Below are 22601 nucleotides of genomic sequence, written 5' to 3'. Positions count from 1 at the left end.
AGACCCCTCCTGGGTCAAATACTTCCTTTACAACAGAAATACCCTTTTGTTACCAATGTAAGAACTTTACATTGTCCATGGATGGGGGGAAGCAATGGTTCCCGCAAAAAGGTAGATACATGGAATTTGCAGGGTGCCTACATATGACTTTATTAAGGGCTTTCCAAGCCTGGTTTGAGTCCCAAAACAAAACATTAGTCCAAGCTACAAGGGGGAGAGAAGATCTCAGAGTATGAAGTAATGCCTTAAGATCATAAGGGGCAATTAGGGCCTTTCAATATGGTAGTTAGCTTACAAGGAGGTATCTTTAAGACAAACCGAGATGTAGCGAAAGGCCACTGCCCTAGAAAAGGCCAGTCGGTCAGGGACTGCAAAACCCCCATGCTTCCTATGGAGTTTAAGTTTGGCCAGAGCAATGCAGGGTGTTTTAGAGTTCCACAGAAATTTGGAAAACATTCCATCACAGAGAAGGAGATCCACCTTAGAAAGTTTTAGGGGTAACATTATAAGGACACAGGAGATCTTCAGGAATATAATGCTTTTCAGAACCGATACTTCCCCAGAAACAATGGCAAGGGCGACCAAGAAGTGAGGAGCTGGGAAATTTTCAAAAGTACTGGTGAATAATTCTCTGCCTAAAGTTTAGATAAGTCAGCTGAGAAAAATACGCCTAAATATGTGGGTTTGGTGGTATTGAACTTAAAAGAGGACAAGGTGTGGGAGGGAGTCAACACTAAGGATACAGGGGTGAGATGAAGCTCAGATTTGGACATAACCCAGTATCCAGCAAACAACCCAAACAGGTGGTTCTTGTGTAGAATGGTAGGTACGGAACTTTCAGGGTTGGAGATGAAAAGGCATCATCCTATCACAACTCCTGACTATAGCGGCAGCTGCCTTAAAGCAATCGCCAGGGGTTCAATTGCAATTGCAAACAGGATAGAGTGGGCATACCTGCCTAGTGCCTTTTTGCAGCAGTACAGAATCAGAAAGATAGCCATTACAAAAGATACGGGAGCTGGAGGAGGAATATAGAGTCTGCAGCACACTCGACAGGCCCGATGGAAACACGAATCGAGTCAGCATTGTATTCAAATGGTCTTAGCTAACTAGATCAAATGCTTTCTCAGCATCAAGGGAAAGGACAAAATGAGAATTTGGGTTTCCAGAAAAGCCCAGCCAGCCGCAGCAAGAACTTTGTGAATATTCCCAGTAGAGTGGCGTCCCATAATAAACCTAGTTTGGTCTGGATGTACTATTAAGGGAAGAAGGGGTTTCAAGCTATCAACTATGATTGGGATACGGTCATTAGGTCGACCACACGTAGGTTAACAGTCATTAGGTCGACCACTATTGGTCAACATGCATTAGGTCGACATGGTCACTGGGTTGACATGTACTAGGTCAACATTTTTTGACCTTTCTCATACTTTATGATCCACATGGACTACGATTGGGAATAGTAACCTGTGCCAAGTGCAGTGGTAGTGGAGTGAGGCACCTTGCCCGAAGCATGGTGAGTGAAGCGAGCCATGCAAGGTTACATGGTGCACTAATTGGGGTTCCCCGTCACTTTAGGAAGAAAACCAAATTAAAAATAAAGTAAAAAAAAATCTCATGTCGACCGTTTTCCATGGCAACCTTTTTCATGTCGACCGAATGACTGTGTCGACCTATTTCAGGTATCGACCTAGTCACTGTCGACCAATAGTGGTCAACCTAAAGACTGTCGACCTAAGTGTGGCCGACCTAATGACCCATACCCCTTTGATTTTTGTAAATAATTTGTAATCCACATTGAGAAGAGATATAGGCCCATAAGAGCCTTGGAGATGGGGGTCTTTACCCGGCTTAGGGAGAAGGCGGACCATGGCATCATTGAAAGATGTAGGGATTTTGGGGGTGATTTCGAGTTGTTCGCTTGCTAGCTGCTTTTAGCACACGCTAAGCGCCGCCCTCTGGGAGTGAATCTTAGCTTAGCAGAATTGCGAACGAAAGATTAGCAGAATTGCGAATAGAAATTTCTTAGCAGTTTCTGAGTAGCTCCAGACTTACTCAGCCATTGCGACCAGCTCAGTCCTTTTCGTTCCTGGTTTGACGTCACAAACACACCCAGCGTTTGCCCAACCACTCCCCCGTTTCTCCAGCCACTCCTGCGTTTTGCAATTTGAACGCCTACGTTTTTCCGCACACTCCCATAAAACAGCCAGTTTCCGCCCAGAAACACCCACTTCCTGTCAATCACACTACGATCAGCACGCGATGAAAAAGCTTTGTTATGCCGTGAGTAAAATACTTAACTTTTGTGTAAAATAACTAAGCGCATGCGCTCTGCGAACCTTACGCATGCGCAGTAAGCGACTAATCGCAGTATAGCGAAAATCGGCAACGAGCGAACAACTCGGAATGAACCCCTTTATGCGAGTGTAGGATAACATTGAAACCACCGTCAAGATTTCTACTACCTGGGATGATAAAATCTTATAGAACTCACCCAAAAAGCCATCGAGGCCCGGGATCTTTACCAGGTTAAGGAGCTTAATAGTTTTTTTTCCACTTACTGAGATGTGATTGGAGTACAAATGGCTTCAACCAACACAGGGTGTAGGCGAGGTAAATTAATGTCAGGCCAAAAAGTCGATTTGGAGCTCACATCAATAGGGAGTTGAGCATAAATATTGGCGTAAAAATCAGAAAGGAGTCCATTGCCAGAGAGCCATCTGGGTGTAACAATGCTTGGATAAGGGAGTCGGGAGCAGAGCCTTTTAGCAGGTTGGAAAGAAGACAGACTGTCTTATTACAAAAATGGTAAAATCTGTGATTTTTATGAAACGTGTGTCTCTCATCTAAGGCTGACATACTAGAATCAAATTGGGACGTAGCCAGAAGATATCGTTGTTTTGAGTGGGGAGAGGGGTGCTGCGTAAAATGTCTGGTAGGCCTCTGTCAGCCAACCCTGCGATTGCTTAAAATTAGCAGAAAAAGGTTTCTTCCGGTATGCGATATAGTTGATTATACACCCTCGCAGTACAGCCTTGGAGGTCGGCCAAAATATTAAAGGATCCTCTGACTTTAAATTCCTCCCAACAGACACCCAGCTTTTTGCAGAAAGATATAGATGTGGCAAAACTAGCAGGGAAATGTTTAAATGTACCTACATCGAGGGTAGTAGAAAATTCAGCCCAGATCAATGAATGATCCGACAATAACATAATTTCTATCATTTATTGGACAGCATTGGGTATCAGGGTATCAGATAATAGGAAGTCTATCCTCAAAAGGGTATTATGCACTACTGAAAGGCAGGTGAAGTCTGCTCCTGGCCAGGATCACTAATTACTGTGCCTTTGAATTAAAAGGGGCATCTGATGGAACACGCCATCCCAGTGTACCCAAATTCTGAGCTTTAGGAGAAAGGAGGTGGGTTTCCTGCAAAAATATCAAATCTAACTTGAGTCCATTCAAGTTCATCAGAATCTTCTTCCTCTTAATGGGGGAGTGTATGCCACCCACATTCCAGGATGCAACTGTAAGAGTCAGTGGTGGAACTAGCGAGCGGTGGGCCCAGGTGCGACAAAATGCTTTGCCCCCCCCCCCCCCCATCCCATCCAAGTCCACCCCCTCACCCCTGGAGAGGATCTGATGAGGGGGACCTGCTCAGGGCCAGAGAAATGGATACCTAGCAACAGTGCCGTAACTAGACATTTTAGCGCTGTGTGCAAGAAATGGCATCGGAGCCCCACCCCTGCACGCAAAACATGGGCAGTGCACGCCGTAGGCGCGTGCAAAAATACACAGGGGCATGGCTTCGTGGGGAAGGGGTGTGGCCACAAAATAATACCAATTCATAAAACGTGCACAGTAGTCTCCATTATTCAAATTACGCCGCACAGTAGCACCACTACACCAGGTAGAGACCCTTTTACACCTTACGGCGGACAGATTCCCCTTTTTACACATTATGGCAGACAGCGTCCCCTTTTTACACATGGCGGCAGAGAGCGTCCTCTTTTTATACATTACGGCAGACAGCGTGCCCTTGTTACACATTACGGCAGACAGCGTCCTCTTTTTACATATTACGGCAGACAGTGTGCCCTTGTTACATATTATGGCAGACAGCTTCCCCTTTTTACACATTACGGCAGACAGCGTGCCCTTTTTACACATTACGGCAGACAGCGTGCCCTTTTTACACCTTACGGCAGACAGCGTCCCCTTGTTACACATTATGGCAGACAGCGTCCCCTTGTTACACATTACGGCAGACAGCGTGCCCTTGTTACACATTACGGAAGACAGCGTGCCCTTTTTACACATAATGGCAGACAGCGTGCCCTTGTTACACATTACAGCAGACAGCGTCCCCTTTTTAAACATTAAGGCAGGCAGATTCCCCCTTTTTACACATTACGGCAGGCAGATTCCCCCTTTTTATACATAACGGCAGGCAGGAAAGTAAGAAAGAAAGAAAGAAAGAAAGAAAGAAAGAAAGAAAGAGAATTATACTTACTGTCTCCGCTGGCTCGGGCTCCTCGGTGCAGCTTCTAGCAAAGATCATGATTCCCGGGCAGGAGAGAAGGAGGAGGGAGGTGGAGGAGGGAGCCGCAGCAGCGCTGTGTTATTGGTGGAGGCGCTGCTGCTGCTGTCCCAGTCCTTCACCATAGGCTGTCCTCCGCCGCTGTGAATGCTGGGATGCGCTTCACAGAGGCGGAAGACAGCCTATAGTGAAGCAGAGGGACAGCAGCAGCAGCGCCTCAACCATAGGAACAGCGCTGCTGCGGCTCCCTCCTCCACCTCCCTCCTTCTCCTTCCCCCCGTGTCCGCTGCGCTCCTCTCCTCTCTGGGCGGCTGTGTGTTGCGGGCAGCGGTTGCCAGCAGCACACAGCGGCATGTAATGAGTCAGTTTGACTCATTACATGCTTTGGGCCTCTGGACAGTGGCGGGCCCCAGTGCAATGCACTGGTTGCACTGGCGGTAGTTCTGCCTCTGCTAAGAGTGGCCATGTAGTATTGTAAGCATAGAATATAAAGGCTTGGGCCACAGTGCAACCCAAGAAAACATCAACAAACAAGTCAATAATACAATAACAGTAAGGAACAAAGGAAGAAGACACAAGAGGGGGAAAGGGAGGGGGCAGGGCCGTTTCTTGCGGCGCGCGAGCTGTGCAACCGCACGGGGCACCTGCCACGGCACTTCTTGTGCTCTTTGAATCCTCCCGAGTACTCAGCTCGGGGGGGCGGAGTTTTGCAGAATGACGCGGGTGCGTCATGATGTCACAACGCAAGGGGTACTCAGGAGGAGGGGGAGCCAAGCTGCAGCAAGGGCCGGCGCCACGAAGACGAGGGAGAGGCGGCCGAAGAGCGGGAAGAACCGCTTCAAACGTAAGTCAGAGTCTCACTCTCTCTCCTCCCCCCCCCCCCGCCACCTGCCGGAATGTGTAAAATGGGGACACTTGCCTTCCATCATGTGCAAAATGGGGACTCTTGCCTGCCATCATGTGTAAAATGGGGGCTCTTGCCTTCCATCATGTGTAAAATGGGGACACTTGCCTGCCGTAATGTGGAAAATGGGGACACTTGCCTGCCGTATTGTGGAAAATGGAGACACTTGCCTGCCGTATTGTGGAAAATGGAGACACTTGCCTGCCGTATTGTGGAAAATGGGGACACTTGCCTGCCGTAATGTGTAAAATGGGGACACTTGCCTGCCATATTGTGTAAACTGGGGACTCTTGCCTGCCGTATTGTGTAAATTGGGGACACTTGCCTGCCTTATTGTGTAAAATGGGGTCTCTTGCCTGCCGTAATGTGTAAAATGGGGACTCTTGCCTGCCGTATTGTGTAAAATGGGGACTCTTGCCTGCCGTATTGTGTAAAATGGGGACTCTTGCCTGCCGTAATGTGGAAAATGGGGACACTTGCCTGCCGTATTGTGGAAAATGGAGACACTTGCCTGCCGTATTGTGGAAAATGGGGACACTTGCCTGCCGTATTGTGGAAAATGGGGACACTTGCCTGCCGTATTGTGGAAAATGGGGACACTTGCCTGCCATCATGTGTAAAATGGGGACTCTTGCCTGCCGTAATGTGTAAAATGGGGACACTTGCCTGCCATATTGTGTAAACTGGGGACTCTTGCCTGCCGTAATGTGGAAAATGGGGACACTTGCCTGCCGTATTGTGGAAAATGGAGACACTTGCCTGCCGTATTGTGGAAAATGGGGACACTTGCCTGCCGTATTGTGGAAAATGGGGATACTTGCCTGCCATCATGTGTAAAATGGGGACTCTTGCCTGCCGTAATGTGTAAAATGGGGACACTTGCCTGCCATATTGTGTAAACTGGGGACTCTTGCCTGCCGTATTGTGTAAAATGGGGACACTTGCCTGCCGTATTGTGTAAATTGGGGACTCTTGCCTGCCGTAATGTATAAAATGGGGACACTTGCCTGCCGTAATGTGGAAAATGGGGACACTTGCCTGCCGTATTGTGGAAAATGGGGACACTTGCCTGCCATCATGTGTAAAATGGGGACTCTTGCCTGCCGTAATGTGTAAAATGGGGACACTTGCTTTCCGTATTGTGTAAAATGGGGACTCTTGCCTGCCGTATTGTGTAAAATGGGGACTCTTGCCTGCCGTATTGTGTAAATTGGGGACTCTTGCCTGCCGTAATGTATAAAATGGGGACACTTGCCTGCCGTAATGTGGAAAATGGGGACACTTGCCTGCCGTATTGTGGAAAATGGAGACACTTGCCTGCCGTATTGTAGAAAATGGGGACACTTGCCTGCCGAATTGTGGAAAATGGGGACACTTGCCTGCCGTAATGTGTAAAATGGGGACACTTGCCTGCCGTATTGTGTAAAATGGGGACACTTGCCTGCCGTAATGTGTCAAATGGGGACACTTGCCTGCTGTATTGTGGAAAATGGGGACACTTGGCTGTCGTATTGTGGAAAAGGGAGACACTTGTCTGCCATAATGTGTAAAATGGGGACACTTGCCTGTCGTATTGTGGAAAATGGGGACACTTGCCTGCCGTATTGTGGAAAATGGGGACACTTGCCTGCCATAATGTGTAAAAGGGGGACACTTGTCTGCCATAATGTGTAAAATGGGGACTCTTGCCTGCTGTAATGTGTAAAATGAGGACACTTGCCTGTCGTAATGTGTAAAATGGGGACTCTTGCCTGTCATAATGTGTAAAATGGTGATTTAATGTATCAAGGGCATTGCGGTGTATGGCATAATATTTATTTTTTCATTTTTTTCCTGTGCTCGCCGTGATCTGTCGGTGCAAGGTCAAAAACTGGAGTGTAGGGTAGTCTTTTCAGATGAGGCCACACCCATTTTACTGAGATCACGCCCATTTTATCGAGGTCACGCCCCTTTGCCGGGAGCATACCTTTTACTTTTTAGATCTATGGGAATGGGGGGGCACATTTTTTGTTATGTCAATGGGGGGGGGGGGGGGCATTTTTAAATCTTGCACTGGGAGCCAAATTGGCCAGAAACAGCCTGGGGGGGGCCACACAAACAAAAAACAAACAAGACAGAACATAGGAAACATGTAAAATAAGAGAGATCCCCAAGGGTACATCTCAACGGTGTTTTGAATAAAGACTTTGCAGTATTCATGACAAACACAATACAATGGAGCGTTTAGGAGAATTACTCCTAGCCAGAACTACCGCTAAAAGGAATAAAAATATAAAAAAATGTAAGCCCTGAAATAGAATGCAATTGCATCAGCATGGCAAATATCAAATAGTGAAATGCACATATTTAAACACATATGCAAGCAACACGAGCAAGTATACAGTAAATGGGGTAGAAAGAAAAAAATAGAGGAACCAGGGGATGTATAACAATCATACGTCACCTAAAAAAGAATCTCCATGTATAGAGTGTGCAGTAGAGAGGCTTTATGTCCTCAAATCAGTCCAGAGAATGTGTGAAAAATATGAAAAACGGGGCAAACAGGTCTGTAAAGGATATAAAGATACCACACAGAAGGCAGCTCAGTCAGCGACAGCATCAGGTGGGGCTTCTTCTGTCAGAAAGGCATCAGCAGGAGTCCCAAACTCTTTCAATTTATTGCCGTCAAAGATCATCAGATGTGCTGGGTACAGAAGGACAAACTTCAGCCATCCCTGGCAAGCCAGGGAGTAGACTTTCCGAACCCTACTAAATTCCAGAGAATAGTTTTGAAAAATCAAGATCAAAGAGTCTTTAAAGGAGAGGTCTTTCTTCCGTCTGGACTCCGACCATATAGCCTCTTTGTGGAGTTAATTTAAGCATCGGAAGAGGACTGCCCTGGCTCTAGAGGAGGAGGAGCTGGCCGGTCCCATACAATGCGTCCTTTCTATCACCAGGTCAATGAGACTGCCTGTTTTGCGGGTGACTGGCAGGTGGGTAAGACTTCCAAAAGGAAGTCACTGCCAGTCACAGTGTTACAAGTGCAGTGCAGTTTACTGGGGAGGGGGCTGCTGTTCTCAGCCAATATGTAAAATCCATCACTGCTTGCATGGAGCCTAAAAGTCACTCTGCTGCCTGTACAGCCGCCTGTTCTATTCTTAGGACACTCTCTCTCTCTCTCTATCTCTCTCTCTCTTCTACGGGCATCACATGGAAAAAAATATTGAGTACAGGGATGGGGAAAGATCTTCCACAACCTGGATTCAGGTGCACCCCATTTCAAAAATAGGGGAATCCACTCTTTGAAATGATGGGTCCTTTTAGTATTTTTTGTATGGTGATCACCTATGATCACCAGACAATGGGGAGTAATTCAGATCTGATCGCTGGGCTGTGTTTTTTGCTGACCTGCGATTAGATAGTCGCCGCCTATAGGGGGAGTGTATTTTCGCCGTGCAAGTGTACGATCGCATGTGTATGTGAGCTGCTAAAACCCAGGGGGTAATTCTGAGTTGATTGCAGCAGGAACTTTGTTAGCAGTTGGGCAAAACCATGTGCACTGCAGGTGGGGCAGATATAACATGTGCAGAGAGAGATAGATTTGGGTGTGGTGAGTTCAATCTGCAATCTAAATTGCAGTGTAAAAATAAAGCAGCCAGTATTTACCCTGCACAGAAACAAAATAACCCACCCAAATCTAACTCTCTCTGCAAATGTTATATCTGCCCCCCCCCCCCCCCCCCTGCAGTGCACATGGTTTTGCCCAACTACTAAAAAATTTCCTGCTGTGATCAACATGGAATTACCCCCCCAGTGTGAACAGTCTGTGCACAGCCCAGGACTCACTCCTCCTGTGCGATAAGAACAGGCTGATTGGAGCTGGAGGTGACATCAGACACCCTCCCTGAAAATGCTTGGGAACGCCTGCCTTTTTCCGGAAACTCCTTGTAAACGCTCAGTTGCCACCCACAAATGGCCTCCTTCTGTCAATTACCTTGAAAACGCCTGTGCGATCGGCCTTTTTGCACCATCCCGTCGCTGGCCGCCGATGCCTGTTGCTGTTGTCCGACACGCGTGCGCATTGCTGTGCATGCGCAGTTAGGATCTGATCGTCTGCTGTGCGAAAATGCACAGCAGCGATCCTATCCGAATTACCCCCCAAGGGAAAGGAAGGGAAACATACTGTACAGTATGTTTTTCATACACGGGATAAAGGGGATACGTAAAATCCATCACTGATTGCATGGTGCCTAAAATGGCACTTTGCTGCCTGTTCTATTCTTAGGACACTCTCTCTCTCTCTTTACGGGCATCACATGGAAAAAATTATGGAGTCTAAGGATGGGGAAAGATCTTCCACAACCTGGATTCAGGTGCACCCATTTCAGAAATAGGGGAATCCACTCTTTCAAATGATGGGTCCTTTTAGTATTTTTTGTATGGTGATCACCTATGATCACCAGACAATGGGGGTAATTCAGATCTGATCGTTGGGCTGCTAATTTTGCTATCCTGCGATCAGATAGTCGCCACCTCCAGGGTGAGTGTATATTCACCGTGCAAGTGTGTGATCGTATGTGTATGCCGAGCTGTGAAAATCCAGTGTGTGCAGTCTGAGCGCAGCCCAGGACTTTCTCCTCCAGTGCGATGAGAACAGGTGGATTGGGGCCAGAGCTGACGTCAGACACCCTCCCTGAAAGTGCTTGTTAACACCTGCGTTTTTTCGGACACTCCCTGTAAACGCTCAGTTGCCACCCACAATCTGCCTCCTCCTGTCAATCACCTTGCAAATGCCCGTGTGAATCTCGTCACTGACCAGCCATGCCCGTTGTTGTTGTCTGGCGTGCGCATTGCATTGCTGTGCAAAAATGCACAGCAGTGATCAAATCTGAATCACCCCCAAAGTGCGACATCTGACTGGATGTGTTACCGCACATGTGCAGGCTGTGGCCATCTTTACTGCCTTCATTTCTCAGCTGACCCAGTACAACTGTAATACCCTGAGGTTATGATATATAGATATATATATATATATATATATATATATATATGTCTGTGAATAGGTGACTACTTAAAGAAACTTATGTGCAAGTCGCACAGGTTTCCAAAATACAGAACCCCCCCTCCCCCCCCCCCAGAGACGGACCCGCGAGCCTGCACGAGGGACAGTAAGCGCGTGTGGTGAGCGACAAGAGGAGCCGCGAGGAGAGGCAGCGGGGAGACCGTTGGAGAGCGGCAACGGCTGAGGAGAGGACGGAGAGGACAGAGCTACGCAGAGGAAGAAGGCGCCGAGCGGCTGATCCGGCCCCCCAGCATCGCGATCCCGGGAGACACTCACCGGCAGCGGAGAGAAGCGTCTGTTTCATGACCGGCTAAGCTAGTGAGTGACGGGCAGCTTCCTGGATGGTCCCTGACAGCGGCAAAACGCGACCCCCGGCACTGGACTCTCTGAATAGACGCCAGCTTGTGGAGAGACGGGCGGTGACGGTGAGGCAGATCCCCGCTGATAGTCGTAGTGAGACGGAGCAGACTCACTGAAAAGAGGTGGGACCGGAGATATGGCCACTCCCTCCTAATATTCTCTCCTTGACAAGCGACTCCGTGATTGACCCGAAGGAGCAGGTACAGAGAACGGGGCCGGCTCCATAGCAGTGGCCAAGCCCAGAGGCGTGCTGGGGCGAGGTCCCAACAAGTAAAGCCAGCAGGGAGGCGGGACTGCCCGGTGTATATGCACTGAGGGGGACAGTGTCCTCTACAGTTCCCACATCTGCGTAGGCAGCATTAAAGACAACACCAGGCACACCAGGAGAGTAGCTACGCCACTAGCATCAAAGAGGAGGTTGGTACAAATAGTCTGACACCAGTGTACCTGTTACATGCCAATAATGCTAGCCTAGAGACACACCTGAGTAATATTGCCCCACATAGAGACATCTGCTCTGACCAGTCATAGGGACAGAGAGGACATAAAGTTATTCATACCACCCCGTATAGATAACCCCTGGTGGAAAGGCTGGCAGTTAAGTTACACTGTAACTATATTAAAACTACCTTGGAGAACAACTCCGATACACCTATTGCAGTGTTACATAATGACAGGATGAGGAAGTAGCTGCTAAGGAAGAATACAAATTATCACTTGCAAGTTGCAAGTGTTAAGAATTGGCGTGTTAAGGAGACAGTAGTCTAGGGACCTGGAAAAGCTGTCAGGGATTTCGCAGAAAGAGTATGAACCTCTAGGACAGACTGTATCCTCCAACGAGCTCATTCAGACAAAAGTAGCACCTATTTCTACTTATCCCGGGCAACGTACAACGTGAGAGCTCTCATTAAAATACTACTAGCCATGCACGTGCTTTAAGGGAGTCTTTGTCCCTTCTCTTATTAACTAGAGCCGGTTTAACTACATAACTTTACTGAAGGGAACCAGGGTTTGCTAGAGTAAGTTGCTGTCTTTACAACCGAGTATCTTTATGGTAAGATGTACTCACTACTGTTAAGTTTTAGCATGCCGTTCTTTAAGTAGATTAGTTAAGGACTTGACCTGCTGAGTAAGTGAAATACAGTAAGTATTTACATGTGAGTAATTTTATAGAAGGAAATGCAACACTGATTGAGTGTCCACCACGTTCATCCAGTTCCGGTAAAATAAAACCACCACTTGCTTGTTGTACTGGTTCTCTATGGCTTAAATGTCAAAATGTCTGTTTTGTTATGTGACCAGTTGTGATTAACTTTCCGGGTGAGAGAAACTACAGTGGGACAAGAACTACTTCACTCAATAAACTGAATATTCTAATAAAAGTACTTTGACTTCACGGGATTGAGACTATCAACTCGTCCATCTGATCCGAATAGAGTAAAAGGTAAATTGCTGCATTTACAGGCTATTACACAACCTTGGCGTCTCTCCTTCCCAGCAGGGCAGCAGCAGCAAGTGACTGATCATCAATGTCACTACAACTAGCAGCAGCAACTGGCAATCATAACCCTACCCCTGGCCCCAGGGACATACACTAACCACCCTATCCCTTGGCCCCAGGGACATACATAACCCATCCTACCCCTGGCCCATAAACTTACACTACCACCGGGCTCCTTAGACCTAAACTACCACCTAGCCCCAGGGATTTACACTTCTCACTGTACCACCCATCCCCTTAGACAATGTACTCCCCCAATCCAGGGACATACACTATCCATCCTACCCCCCCCCACCCCCATTCCCAGACTCAGGGACAAACACTCATTGGGGTAAATTTACTAAGATGGGAGTACTATTTAAGATGAGATGTTGCCCATAGCAACCAATCAGATTCCAGGTATTATCTGCTAAAAGGTGCTAGATAAAGTAGAATCTGATTGGTTCCTATGGCCAACATCCCATCTTAAATAGAACTCCTATCTTAGTAAATTTACCCCATTGTGTATTACTGGGGGGGTTTTGGACTGTCTACAGTATGTTCACACTTTGGGGGTAATTCCAAGTTGATCGCAGCAGGATTTTTTTAGCAGTTGGGCAAAACCATGTGCACTGCAGGGGAGGCATATATAACATGTGCAGAGAGAGTTAGATTTGGGTGGGTTATTTTATTTCTGTGCAGGGTAAATACTGGCTGCTTTATTTTTACACTGCAAATTAGATTGCAGATTGCACACACCACACCCAATTCTAACTCTCTCTGCACATGTTATATCTGCCTCCCCTGCAGTGCACATGGTTTTGCCCAACTGCTAAAAACAATCCTGCTGCGATCAACTTGGAATTACCCCCTTTGTTGTATACCTTTTGCTTTGGGTGTAGACTCCCGAGGGTGGGGTTTCAATTAGGCCTCTACACAAGTCTGTTTCTCTACTTAATCAGTATGTGGCCGACTGTGAAGCTGTGTAGATGTGAAGTGTTGGTGTAATGAAATATTAATATTGGAGATACACCAGAGATAAACGGGAGAAAAATAGGACAATGCACTAACTTCTACTCCTGCTCCAAAAGGACTGCTATCAACATACTGTACAACAGTTAGTTAACCAATTCACTACCTCTAAATGCCTGCTGAATGCACTACCTGGATACCCCTTAAAGGACTCCCGGTCTGGAAATCTCAAAGACTTAATGCTCTCAACCATTGCTTCTGTCCTTCTAAATAACATTATCTACTCTGTAATTACTTTAATTTGCCTTTAATTCCCTAAAATGTCCATTCTGCAGTACCTCTGCATTTAGTACAGCCACTTTCAATATTTGGTTTATTTTCTGGTCACTATTTTCATCAACCCCTTTTATATAATATTCCTCTGATCACCGCTAACGTACTGCACTGGACCCATGGCTCCTAGATTCGATCCCATACCAATCCACTCTGCTGGCTTTCACCCTCTAGCCCCATTTCGCAATCACCTCCTGACACACACACACACACACACACACACACACACACACACACACACACACACACACACACACACACGCAACCTAGCCAACCTGATCCACATTTCCCCTATCCCATCCCTGCCTTTCTCTTGTGCTTTCTGGAATACCAGATCATTCTGCAACAAGCTACACGCTTTCCACAATCTCTTCATCTCCCACTCTCTTAACCTTCTCACTATCACTGAAACCTGGCTCTTCTCCTCTGACTCCACCTGCCCTGCTGCCCTCTCATATGGGGGCTTCTTCATCCACTCTGTTAGACCTGATGACCGCCAAGGTGGTGGAGTGGGCATCCTACTCTCTTCAAATTGCACCTTTCGCGTCATCGCACCCGAACCCTCCCTCACTTTCTCCACTTTTAAGGTCCACTCTATCTGCATCATCTCTTCCATTCACATCCAGGAGGTTGTCATCTACCACCCACCCCACCCCCCAGGCTGCTCCTCCCCAATCCTCAATAACTTTGCTGCCTGGCTTCCCCACTTCCTCTCCTCGGACATCCCTTCTATCATCCTTGGTGACTTTAATATCCGTATTGACATTGCTATACCAGCATCTACTAATCTTCTTGCCCTCTCTTCCTCCTTTGGCCTTTCTCAATGGACCTCTACCCCGTCATCATATTGACCACTCTCTTATCCTTGTCTTCACCCACCAGTGTGATCGTTCTAACTTCTCCAGCTCTCCTTTCCCCCTCTCTGACCACCATCTACTCTCTTTTAGCCTCTCATAGAGAGGCTCCTCCCCACACCCAGACGCAATCTCGGATCTCTTGACACTGCTGTCCTCCCTCGATACTCTATTTTCTCCTCTATCCACCATGGCCTGCCCCAACCAGGTGGCCTCATTCTATAACTCCATCCTCACCTCTGCACTTGATTCTGTTGCTCCCGTCTCCTCTGATCCCCTCCGCCGTTCTAAACCCCAACCCTGGCACTCCAAAGCTACCAGATTCATGCAAAAATGCTTTTGCACTGCCGAGTGCCTCTGGAGGAAATCCCGCACTCTGGCGGACTTCCTTCATTTCAAGTGTGTTTCCTCTTCCTATAGCTTGCACTCTCCCTTGCCAAGCAATCCTTTTCAAATTACTCATCTTTTCTCAGTCCTCCAATCCCTGCCAACTCTTTAATACTTTTAACACTCTCCATCATGCCCCCCTCTCCCCCACCATCATCTCCCTCCTACCATCCCACCTTATGCTCCTTTATCCCAACCACAGACAAAAAAGTACACTCTTCATCCTATCCCCTGCGCCCTCTACCTGCCTTCTGGACTCTCTCCCCTTTCACCTCCTCTGCTCCCTCTGACCCACTGCCTGCTCTCACTTTGCTCACCTCTTCATCCTATCACCCTCTACCGGCATCTTTCCCTCACCATTCAAACATGTCTCACCTATTCTCAAAAACCCAACCTTGACCCTTCCTCACCCACTAGCTGTATCTAAAAGAGGTGATCTGTCCTTCCATCCAGGGTCTCCGTCCCAGTGTACAATTAAAATAATAAATGCTAAAAACAAAAAGCCTAAAATTATAATTATTAAAAAAAAATATTTTTTGTTTGTGATGTACCCCAGTGTACTATACAATTTTATTTTTATTTTTATAAGTATTGTGACACTGACGGTCAGACCGCAGTTTATTATTTCCTATTCATTCGCATATTGTGTGACGCTGTCAGTAAAGGTAAACTGTAGTTTTTAATTATATATATTTCTTACTTATTTGTGCGACACTGTAACTGCCGGTGTGTGATATAAAAACATAGTTCTACATATTTCTGACTCATTTGTGCGATGCTGTCAGTGAATGTCAACCACAGTGTGTAATGATATATATATTTCTGAATCATTTGTGTGACACTGTAACTGCCGATGTGTCAGTGGCCCAAAAAATTTGGGGACATTTTCAACATTAAGCAACCGCATGTTGAAGTCAGGAGCATCAGCAAACACTCTTGAATTTGCCCTGCAAGAGGTAGTAATGAGGTGGTTTTCTACCCGTTATATGCTTGAGCAGATGGAGGAGCAGCAAAAGCACATTCTAGCCTACACATACACCTATGACATAGGGAAAGGAGCGGGAATGCACCTGAGTCAAGCACAGTGGAGAATACTTTCTGTTTTGTGCAAGGTTCTCAAACCCTTCAAAGTTTTCACATGGGAAGTTAGTTCGGATAGCTTGAGTCAGGTGATTCCCCTCACCAGGCTTTAGCAAAAGTGGCTGAAGAAAGTGAAGGAGGAGCTGAAATTGAGCGATTCCACTAAGTATGTTGGACTTGTAAATGAAGCACTTCATTTGCTTTGCTAGGATTCAAGGGTTGTCAATCTATTAAAATCAGATCACTATATTTTGGTGACCATACTTGATTCTAGGTTTAAATCATACGTTGTGTCTTTCTTTCTTTCCAACAGGCACAAATCTGCAGAGATTCAAAGAGCTGTTTGTGAGTTTAAGCGGAATGCGACATGGCAAAGGGGGTCATTCTGACCCGATTGCACGCTGCAGTTTATCGCAGCGGTGCGATTGGGTCAGTACTGCGCATGCGCTGGCGCCGAAGTGCGCCGGCGCATGGCAGACGGCCGAAGGCCGTCGTTGCCTAGCGTTCGCCTCTTCCTGATTGACAGGCAGAGGTGGTCGATGGGCGGGAGGGGGCTGGACGGTGGCGTTAAGCCGCCGTTTAGGGGGCGTGGTCCGGCCAACGCAGGCTTGGCCGGACCATTGGGGGTGCGTGCCACAGTGGCTGCGTGACGTCACACACAGCCGTTGCGACTCAGTCAGCGAAGAGGTTCTCCCGGCCAGCCGCAGGAGCTGCGCTGGCCGGGAGGGACTCCTGAAATTAAAAAGCATCACCGCTGTGCGATGCTTTTGCACTTCTGCGCAGGGGGGGCGGCACTGACATGCGGGGCGGACTAGCTCTGTGCTAGGCGTCCCCCCACATGTCTGAGTGCCTGATCGTAGCTATGTTAAATTTAGCACAGCTACGATCAACTTGGAATGACCCCCAAAATCTCCTCTTTCATTTTTTTCCAGCAACTGCGGCTGTGAGGAAAAAAATAAATTTTCCAAAGGGATCCACTGGTGGTGATGCAGATCAGTCAGGAACAAGTTTTGACATCTGTCCAGACTGAAGCTGGCTACAATTACTGACATGTCTACTGTCACTACATATGATGCTGTCACCATTGAAAGAATGGTTGATGATTATTTCAGTGATAGCATCCAAATAAGCATGTCAGACAGTCCGTTTCAATACTTGCAGGAAAAAAAAGGCAATTTGCAGGCCCTTTTAGCGCAGCTGGGAACCTTCTCAGCGATCGGCGTAGGAGGTTACTTCCCCAAAATGTGGAAAGATGATGTTCATCAAAATGATTTACAAATTCCACGAGGAAGACCTTTACCAGCAATTATCTCCAAAAAGTAGAGAGGGACCTGTGATGGTGGATTCCAGCGGGGAGGAATTAATAGTCTGTGAAGAAGAGGATGTACACACTCATGGGGGTGAGGCAACGAATGCTGATGATGACATTGTTCCTATTTAAAGTACTAAAGCCAGTCTGTGTACTGTCCATTGCTAGCTTGTTTTGTGGGGGTCCAAACAAACCAATAATTTCAGCCACAAATTTCAGTCCCTGTCTGCCACTGCAGTGCCACTCCTAGATGTGCCACGGCCCACGTGTTTGTGCCGCCCACTTCTGTCACTTAGCTTAGTCATCCAGCTACCTCTGTGCAGTCTTTTGGCCTAAATTGGATGAAAACAATATTGTGAGCTGTGAGGTGTTCAAAATAGACTGGAAATGAGCGGAAATTAATGTTATTGAGGGTAATAATACTGCAGGAACAAAACACCCCTAAATGCTGATATTTTAGCTTTTTTTATGATTTTATTTTTAAAAATACAGATCCAAAAGCAAAACCGCAAGGGCGGTTTTGGCAAAACCAACACAGATCCAAAACATGAAGGCGATACAGATCCAAAACCAAAACACAAAACCTGAAAAATGGCCCAGCGCACACCCCTAGAATGTTATCAGAGTGACAAAAAATGGGTGGCGTGCTTGTTGACATACCCCTATTTTCAGTGGCCACACCGCTTGTGGCATGTGACCACACCCATTTTTTGGCCCACTAAGGAATTATTTCTACTTGCATCACTGGTGATCACATGTACAACCAGAAAGAAAAGTACACAAAAATTGTTTCTCATAGCTGAGGGAAGGGCACAATGTGCCCAATCTCCCTCATTCTGGCCCACACACATATATGGGTACAATATTGTGAAAGAAGGGAGGCTCTTCTTTCAAACAATGTGCCCTTTAGTAGTTATCGTCAATGATTTAAACAGTACACAAAAAACAAAATCACAATTTTCACAGATTAAGTGGGAATCTAAAGCCTACAGTATATGTCCAAGTTTATACAGATGGTTCCTCAAACATCCAGCCTCAATACACCATTTAGCACAAGATGCCTGGTGTGAGTGAGCCACCAGGTTTCCTTTCAACTCTGCTAACGTCAAGAGTCATTTTTTTGTATGTAGCTAGGATGCACAACGAGACTGTGCTGATTAATTTGATAAAGGACACTTGTATATCTGTGCATTACTGACGGGGTGATTCAGTAAGGGTTGCTTAGGCGATCCTTACTGCATTTCACCGATGGCGGGGGTCTGTGCCCTGCAATTGACAGGCAGAGGCATTCGCAGGGAGGGACGGGGGCATCTGGCGCTGCCAGAAACATAGGCTTGTCACCCCTGTTTTCTGGGAATGGTGAGGCCAGGGACTGCATCACGAGATGCAATTTCCTTGGCCTTGCAAGCCACTCTCCAATGGCAAGCCTGAGCAAGCTCTGGCTTACTCAGCCTGCTGTCGCAGATGAACATTGGGACCATCTTGTCATCCCAATTCAGGAAGGAGGTGTTTTGCACCTTTTCCTCCTGCATTTGCATTGCTAAGGATTGTATTTGCACAGCTGCTACAAACAGTTTTGCAATTGCAATCCATTGTGAATTAGGCCCTGAGTCTGTATACATAGCAGAACAGAACTTGTACTAGAAAAAAGCTGTGGCTGCTACATTGTGGCACTTTGTATACAGATTCAGAGACTCAGTTGCACACAGATATATAGTACAAATGCCATATATCAAACTAAACAGAGCAATCTCCTTGTGCATCGTAGTTGAACTGTGTTGCGACTAAGATGCATTTTTGTAAAAAAAGAAGCAAAAAATATTTTTTTGTCAATAGCTACTGTACACATGGAATTTTTTATTATTTTAGCAAGGTGGATTATTGGAGTAACAAAAACCACAAATATTATTATTATAAAAAAAAAAAGAATCATCACTCCAGTCTGCAACCTCTTGCAGTAATATGTCCACATGACTTTATGGGGCATATCCAATTCTGAGTGAATTTTAAAAAAATCGCATCTTGGGGCTTTTACCAAAGCTGCAAGGTTTTTCTTATTCAATTGCTGGGAAGAAAATCAGTCGCATTCATTTCTATAGGAATTTCTGTGACTATTTTCTTGCAGCCGCAGAGCAGGTCTAAAACATAAACATATACCTATTTTAAGTTAAAACTGTCCAGAACTTTTTGAGCACTACCCCTAATGACTAATTAGGCAATTGGAAGTTTCCAAGTAGAGATGTGCACCGAAAATTTTTTCGGGTTTTGTGTTTTGGTTTTGGATTCGGTTCCGCGACAGTGTTTTGGATTCGGACGCGTTTTGGCAAAACCTCCCTGAAATTTTTTTGTCGGATTCGGGTGTGTTTTGGATTCGGGTGTTTTTTTTTTCAAAAACCCCTCAAAAACAGCTTAAATCATAGAATTTGGGGGTAATTTTGATCCTATAGTATTATTAACTTCAATAACCATACTTTCCACTCATTTCCAGTCTATTCTGAACACCTCACATCTCACAATATTATTTTTAGTCCTAAAATTTGCACCAAGGTCACTGGATGACTAAGCTAAGCGACCAAAGAGGGCGGCACAAACACCTGACCCATCTAGGAGTGGCACCAGAGCCGGCCCTAGGCATAGGCAAACTATGCAAATGCCTAGGGGCACCAGCAGCTTCTGCTGATTAAAATGATATGCAGCATTCCTATATTCTGTGTGTAGCATTTTGTATGCAGATCGCACACAGTATATAGGCATGCTGCATATCATTTTAATCAGCAGAAGATGCTTGCACATCCTAGCCATACAGAAATGCAAATATGATGCATTTTCATAAAAAAAAGGTGCCCGACGTTAGGAGAGCTGCCAGCTAACTCACACAAGGCATCTCCTGCTGCATGGTGCGTTGAGGCAAGATGTATGAGGACACTTCTGTATCCAAGCAGAGGCAGAGGTCACAGTGTTAGCGTCCATGTTAGTGCTGTGTGCAGGTGGGTTGATTGTGCAGTAATGTTCGGCATAAGAGGCATTATGCGTGTCATGTGTATAAATGCATTAATAATGTGCAGCAAATGTGTAAGGGACATTATGTGTATAAGGGCATTAATAAAGGTTGTCATAATGTGTAAGGTGCACTATGTTTATAAGGACATTAATAATGTGTGTCATATGTGTGAGGAGGCATTACTGTGTGGTATTATGTGTATAAATCCATTACTAATGTGTGGCATTATGTGTATAAAGTACTCTAATGTGTGGCATAATGTATAGAAAGGGCACTACTGTGTGGTCTAATGTGAATAAAGAGCAATATGATGTGGTGTAATGTGAATAAGGAGCAATTCAGTGTGATGTAATGTGAATAAAGGGCATTACTGTGTGGAGTAACGTATATATTGTAAATTGGTACTACTATGTGATGTAACGTGAATAAGGGACACTATTGCATAATAAAATGGGAATAAAGTTGCACTACTGTGTGGCATAATTTGAATTGAGGGTACTATTGTGTGCCCATGCCCCTTGCAAGCAAAAACACATTCCTCTTTGAGCTGCGCGCCGAATGTGCACACTGTTCCTATTTTAAATATAGGGGATAGGAACACCAAAATGAGGACTGCTATGGGTGAGGTGTGATGGTGCTGGGAAAGGGGTACAGGGTCAGAGGCGGAAATACCGGTGGTGCTAAGGGGCATCAGACAAAATCTTGCCTAGGGCATCATATTGGTTAGGGCCGGCTCTGAGTGGCACTGCAGTGTCAGACAGGATGGCACTTATAAAAATTGGCCCCAAACATCACATGATGCAAAGATAAATAAAAAAGAGGTGCAAGATGGAAATGTCCTTGGGCCCTCCCACCCACCCTTATGTTGTATAAACAGGACATGCACACTTTAACAAACCCATAATTTCAGCCACAGGGTCTGCCACACGACTGTGGCTGAAATGACTGGTTGGTTTGGGCCCCCACCAAAAAAAGAAGCAATCAATCTCTCCTTGCTCAAACTGGCTCTACAGAGGCAAGATGTTGACCTCATCATTATCCTCTGATTCCTCACCCCTTTCACGGTGTACATCCCCCTCCTCACAGAGTATTAATTCGTCCCCACTGGAATCCACCATCACAGGTCCCTTTGTAGTTTCTGGAGGCAATTGCTGGTGAATGTCTCCACGGAGGAATTGATTATAATTCATTTTGATGAACATTATCTTCGCCACATTTTCTGGAAGTAACCTCGTACGCCAATCGCTGACAAGATGACCGGCTGCACTAAACACTCTGTCGGTGTACACGCTGGAGGGGGGGTAACTTAGGTAAAATAAAGCCAGTTTGTGCAAGGGCCTCCAAATTGCCTCTTTTTCCTGCCAGTATATGTACGGACTGTCTGACGTACCTACTTGGATGCGGTCACTCATATAATCCTCCACCATTCTTTCAATGGTGACAGAATCATATGCAGTGACAGTAGACGACATGTCAGTAATCGCTGGCAGGTCCTTCGGGCCGGACCAGATGTCAGCACTCGCTCCTGACTGCCCTGCATCACTGCCAGCGGGTGGGCTCGGAATTCTTATCCTTTTCCTCGCAGCCCCAGTTGCGGGATAATGTGAAGGAGGAGCTGTTGACGGGCCACGTTCCGTTTGACTTGACAATTTTCTCACCAGCAGGTCTTTGAACCTCTGCAGACTTGTGTCTGCCGGAAAGAGAGATACAATGTAGTCTTTAAACCTAGGATCGAGCACGGTGGCAAAAATGTAGTGCTCTGATTTCAACAGATTGACCACCCGTGAATTCTGGTTAAGCAAATTAAGGGCTCCATCCACATGTCCCACATGCCTAGTGGAATCGAACCGTCTTAGCCCCTCCTTGAATCTCTCCAGCTGCTTCTGCAAAAGCCTGATGAGGGGAATGACCTGACTGGCAGTGTCTGAACTGACTTCACGTGTGGCAAGTTCAAAGGGTTGCAGAACCTTGCACAACGTTGAAATCATTCTCCACTGCACTTGAGTCAGGTGCATTCCCCCCTCCTTTGCCTATATCATAGGCAGATGTATAGGCTTGAATGGCCTTTTGCTGCTCCTCCATCCTCTGAAGCATATAGATGGTTGAATTCCACCTCATTACCACCTCTTGCTTCAGCTGATGGAGGGGCAGGTTAAGAATGTTTGCTGGTGCTCCAGTCTTCGGCACGCGGTGGCTGAATGCCGAAAGTGGCCCGCAATTCTTTGGGCCACCGACAGCATCTCTTGCATGCCCCTGTCATTTAAAAAAAAAATTCTGCACCACCAAATTAATTGTATGTGCAAAACATGGGACGTGCTGGAATTTGCCCACATGTAATGC

At 46.4% G+C, this 22601-nt stretch overlaps 1 protein-coding gene across 2 annotated transcripts in view; it reads right to left on the bottom strand.

The window, feature by feature from the left end:
• SLC6A2 (solute carrier family 6 member 2) overlaps positions 1–22601 on the bottom strand; it is a 488933-nt gene that overhangs the window by 272168 nt on the left and 194164 nt on the right. The window contains exon 1 of one of the 2 annotated variants that reach the window (XM_063945286.1): positions 10762–10962. The exons of the other annotated variant lie outside the window; for it this stretch is intronic. Coding sequence (XP_063801356.1) covers positions 10762–10789 — 28 coding nt within the window. The 5' untranslated portion in view covers positions 10790–10962. Of the gene's footprint in view, positions 1–10761; positions 10963–22601 lie in introns of those variants that run through there. 2 annotated transcript variants of the gene reach the window in all.

The sequence above is a fragment of the Pseudophryne corroboree genome, chromosome 11 (assembly GCF_028390025.1).
Source record: "Pseudophryne corroboree isolate aPseCor3 chromosome 11, aPseCor3.hap2, whole genome shotgun sequence".
NCBI lineage: Eukaryota > Metazoa > Chordata > Amphibia > Anura > Myobatrachidae > Pseudophryne > Pseudophryne corroboree.
This window is presented reverse-complemented; position numbering and strand designations above follow the sequence as displayed.